Source organism: Pocillopora verrucosa, chromosome 7, assembly GCF_036669915.1.
Source record: "Pocillopora verrucosa isolate sample1 chromosome 7, ASM3666991v2, whole genome shotgun sequence".
Lineage (NCBI taxonomy): Eukaryota > Metazoa > Cnidaria > Anthozoa > Scleractinia > Pocilloporidae > Pocillopora > Pocillopora verrucosa.
This window is the reverse complement of record NC_089318.1, coordinates 10,688,514-10,693,656: the sequence shown is the minus strand read 5'-3', so window position 1 is coordinate 10,693,656 and position 5,143 is coordinate 10,688,514. Positions and strand designations below refer to the sequence as shown.

Genomic DNA, 5,143 nt, shown 5'->3' with positions numbered 1-5,143 from the left:
TTCTGTTGTGGCCGTTTGTTATTCTGAAATCGCAACAGCCATGAGCCAAACTGTCAGACTTATCATACTCTACTGAAATTATTCATCTCACGCAAACAAAATATTTCTAAATGGTAACGCAATCCTGAGTTTCAACTCGCTTGTTCCCGCTAAACGCCATAAAATAGCTAGGAATTTAGGGGTACATTGTGTGCGAAAAGCCCTCAGATTTAAATGCTTGATATTTACAGCAGAGGGAAGTTCTGCTTAATTGCTTAATCTTCACAGAGGAAAATTCTGCTTACGTGCTCAACTTGATTCACTAAGAAAAGTTTTGCTTAACATAAATGGCCGTTTTTATACTAGAGACGCATTATCCGTCTGGACGAACTTGGGCAAACATTTGTAGTTCGTCCGGTTATGCGTCTCTCGTGTAAAGACGGGCACAAGACGCATTATACGTCTAGACGAACTTTCATTTGAAATGCGTCTTGAACGACGCACTTCGAAAGGTAGTTCGTCTGGACGCATAATGCGTCTTTGTGTGTAAAGACGGGCCACGGACGAATAACGTTAAGAAATGAGACCGTGTCGGAAAAAAGCCAGCGGTTATCCGCCCAAGAAAACAACATGGCGGAGTCAAGTGCAAAAGAGCGAAGTCGACCATGGACAGAAACAGAGCTCAAGTACTTCGCCCTTGTTCTGGCAGACGAAACAAACGAGTTTGCTTACAAACTGGACACGCTTGCGTTGAAGAAGACTGCAAACAAACCTGTCTTCGAGGATATAAAGAAAGCCTTTGAGGAGCGCATATCCTCCGAAGAATTTAAAGAAGAAAATGACAGAGAACATCGTCAGTCTAAATCGAAAAAGGCTTTAGCTCATCTGAGAATTGATGTTGAAAAGCTTCGATAAAAGATCAATGGCGTAAATACACGGATCGCATCAAGAAAGGTAGTGGTAAGTCACCAATTGAAGAGCCTGAGTGGTACAAAATCATAAATCCAATTTTTTCGGACACCCACGGTAACCTGGAAATTGCTTCCAAAGCAAGAGATGTTTTGTCTCATGAGAATTCAGACACAGACAGTGACGAGGAGCAGACAGAAACAAGTCATAGCAGTTATCAGGAAGATGATGGTGAGGAAGAGTTAACCTCCGCAAGTGAGAGTGGAACCGAAGGTGTTAAAAGGAAAGTTTTAAAAAATTCATTGGACGTAAAACCATTAGGTCGTAACAAACGAGTAAGAAGTCAGTCCCAGGCCATAAATGAGATCGCAAAGAGTTTTCACGCACTTGGAGAATCACAGCAAAAGCGTTGTGAAAAGATGATGGAAGCAGACAAAGAAAGGCATGCTGAATTTCTTGCTTTTCAGAAAGAGCAAGCCGAATTGAATAGGCAGCATGAGCTAAAGATGCTTCAAATCATCATGAAATATTCAAATCCTCCACCCCAAGGAGCACAGCAGCATCTCCAACAACAAACAATGCCTGTGCAGCCTCTTGTACCTTATTACAATCCAATGCCACATAGCCATACCCCTCCAACCAATCAAGTGGCTAGTGGTAGCCAAGATAGCCACATTTTAGACATGGATAGCCAGAATGATCAAAGATCCATGCGTTGGTATTAGCAAGAGTTCCATTAAGGGTGGGAGACTCATGTTTATGGAGGAGTTGGTGGTGGACTTTTCTTTTCTATAGACAGGGTCCTCTATCACACTTATCTTGATTGAGCAATACTGTGAATTTAAGGGGGCATGAGCTTCCCTCTTGCGTTTTGAAACCTCAGACATGTTATTACAGGCAGTTGTGTTTACTTGTAATCCATTTATTGTCAGTTGTGATAAAGGTACCAAAATGTAACCAGTGATCCAGACACTAACATCATTACTGTTCTGTAATTGAAACAAACCATTGTTACAAAGTTTAACGGAACTACAACTTTATAACACTTCTATAGAATTGGATGTATTGGTTAGGTACTGGTCATTATTTATGTAAAGGGTGGGGGAGGGAATTTTTTTTAAGCAATAAGTTTTATTCTTGACCCACCCCTGAAAATTTTTCATTTACTTTTTGACTCACCCCTCAAATAAATGTTATTTTTTAGGCTATGACTCCCCCCCCCCCACCCCCCGCCCCAGTATGCCCTCTATGAGGATGAGGTTAACAAGAAGTTCCAACAACAAATAAACAAGAAAACAGCAGCAAAAATACTTGTTATTCTTTGAAACCAAGGCTTTTTTGCTTTGGACTGTCATGAATTGGTTGGAAATACCATTGAAAGACTTGAAATGATGTAAAAACTTATGTCAAGTAGGTAAAAATACCAGTTCAAGTCTTTCATCATAATATTTCAAGCCAATAATTCATATCAGACTGTTAAGCAGTCTCAAGCTTTTAACCAACCTCGGTTTTTGAGAATGACAATTAAGTATTTCTTTTGTGCTGTTTTTGTTTAGTTGATATAAGAACTTCATGTTCATTTTTGTTGTTGTTGTTTGTCCTCCTATTTTTGCCTTAATACATGTCATTTTATACTGCCTTCAAGAATAATCCATCCCCTTTCATATAAAAAAATAAACCTGACCCCCCTCCCTATGATTTTGTCCTACTCCCCCCTTTTTACCAGTTTATCTAGTTGTTTGGTTGCTTTAGCATAGAGTATTTTACTTCCAGATTACTTAAAATAACTTGAAATAGCAGTAATTTTTACACTAATGGATGAAAGGAAAGCAAAAATTCTGGTTCATACTTAATGTATCAACAAATATTATTTCCTATATCTATTGTGAAAGGAAAATGTTTGAAAAATATTTTGAATATCAAATTTGAATCTATTTACATGTAACAAAACCTGTTTTCCATCAAATCTGCTAAGGATCAAGTAAAGTTCAGTTTCTCAGTTTTTGCCTTCGTTATTAATTTGAATACAGAATCAAGGGGCTGCATTTCTTTCCTCTCTGATATTCCACAACCAATTGGCAACGGCTTCTCTTGTTGTATTTCCATCATCAGCTTGGGCATCTCCATTTCGAATCAGATTGAGTTCATTGACCTGAAGTCTCCACCTGGGGTTACAGGGATCACTTCGGTGGATGCAAAGATTATGGAGAGCAATGCAGGTCATGATGATGAGGGAAATGTTGTCTAAATGACATTCTGTCTTTTTCTAGAGAATTCTCCACCGCCCCTTTAACATTCCATAAGCATGTTCAGAAACTACCCTTGCAGAGCAAAGTCTCCTGTTAAAATACCTTTGCCTAGGTACCCTTGTCCCATCTTTGTATGGTTTTAGAAGCCAGGAATGGTTGGGAAAGACTGAATCACCCACAGTGGTAAACGGAATCTCCCCATGAGGGTCACGATTCAAAGACCTGTTAGGAAGCACGTGACCAGATTCGATGTCAGAATAAATACCACAACTTCTTAAAAGCCTAGAGTCATGTGTGGATCCTGGGGCGCCCACTGCAGCCCACATAAAACGCTTGTTATAACCAATGAATCCCATGTTTGTAACTGAATACCTCTTCTTGTAACTGTAAAAGTTCTTAAGTTTAGTGCTTACGTAAACATGAAACCCATCTCACGCCCCAACACAAGGAAACTCCCAATTTCCCAGAAAAATTTCCAGTTCTTGACTCCACTCTTGTAGATTTCTTGGCAGGTAAACGAATCTGTCATACAAACATCCCACAATGGCCTTACAAACGTCTTGGAAAATGATGTGAGCAGTTGATTCTGCAACTCCAAAGAGATCTCCAACGGTCAAAAACGTGCACCCGTGTGCTAGTCTGTATAGACATAAAGCCAACTGGGTAGCAGGCGGAGTAGGGTGAGGCTTCATGCGAGTGGGCTCCTTCACGATAAGGTCTTTAATTTCGCTTAGAATAAATTCAAAAGTGTCTCGAGACACCCTTAACCTTTTCTTGAAAGATTCTTCATCCCAGTTTTGATATCCGTCTGTCCACCAATTTCCGTTCCTCAACTCATCAGGACCACGCTCGTTTCTGTCGCTTTTTGTAATCACGATTGCTGACATAACAGCGGGCTGTGAAGCTTCAGTTTCGAACTCCATCTCCCTACGAAAACGTTTCTTTGCCATTTCTTCCTTTAACCTATATTGGTGACCTAAAAACTCTTGTTCTGCCTTTCTCTTACAGGAAAAAAATTTGAGAAGTTCAAGCGCGGCCGCCATCTTTAAATTTTACCGCCAAACAAGGCACACTAGTGCCCATTCTTTTTTTTTTTTCGCCGCGCGGAATATCTCGTTCGTCTTTCGTAGTTCGTCTTGTTATTCGTCCCGTCTTTACACTAGACGCATACCACAAGAGACGCATTATCCGTCTGGACGGATAATGCGTCCTCTAGTATAAAAACGGCCAATGTTGTTAGGTGGTAGATTTTGATTGGTTTTTAGCAGAATGAACAGCACTATATAAAACGGCAGCTTTGCCCTTCTACAGCACTGGGCATTTTTTCTCGGTTCCAGGGAAGAGCACAGCAGAGTCAGTTGCGTAGGTGAGAGGATTCCTCCTTGTGGCTCATGCTTGAAAGTATTTGAACGTGTGTTCTTGAAAAAAAAATTCTTACGCCTGACATTTAATACAAGTTCACTGATACTAGCATCGAACTTAAATGCATGGCTTGGAAAACGACCTTCAGTTTGTCTGTTGATAAACATTGGTGACGGAATTGAGTCAAATTTAGTGATTACGATAGCAGGTAACCTCTTTGAAATGACTTTCAGTTATTTCACCCACCTTTTTTTCTTTGTTTGCAGTGACGATATTGGAGATACTTGAAGAAAATCTAAACCAGCAACCAAAATGTACAATATGAAACAAATTTGTGTATTGTTGTTTATATACGTAACAGTTGTATTGGGGAATCCGGTGCAAGACGACTATGATGTACGCGGTAAGTGTTGAGGTTTCAATGGGAATTTTTGCTGGATCATTTTTAGAAGAGTCCGCACCCTTCATCAAATTTAAATGTGTTCACTAAACTATAACTACTTATGAACAGAGAACGAATTCTACATTCCAACTTAAACCTAGTTTTGCCGTTTTTCCTCTTCACCCTCGCAGTTTTTTTGCGATTTTTCGGCAGGTGTCTTTGCTAATCGTCAAAGGCAGTGCAAGAACACAGAGAAATGTGC

General features: G+C 40.0%; 1 protein-coding gene across 1 annotated transcript; it reads right to left on the bottom strand.

The window, feature by feature from the left end:
• Positions 1–3,568: 3,568 nt before the first annotated feature.
• On the bottom strand, positions 3,569–4,180 carry LOC131770982 (uncharacterized). The gene has a single exon (XM_059086736.1). The coding sequence runs from the start codon at positions 4,178–4,180 to the stop codon at positions 3,569–3,571; it is 612 nt and encodes a 203-aa protein (XP_058942719.1).
• Positions 4,181–5,143: the final 963 nt, after the last annotated feature.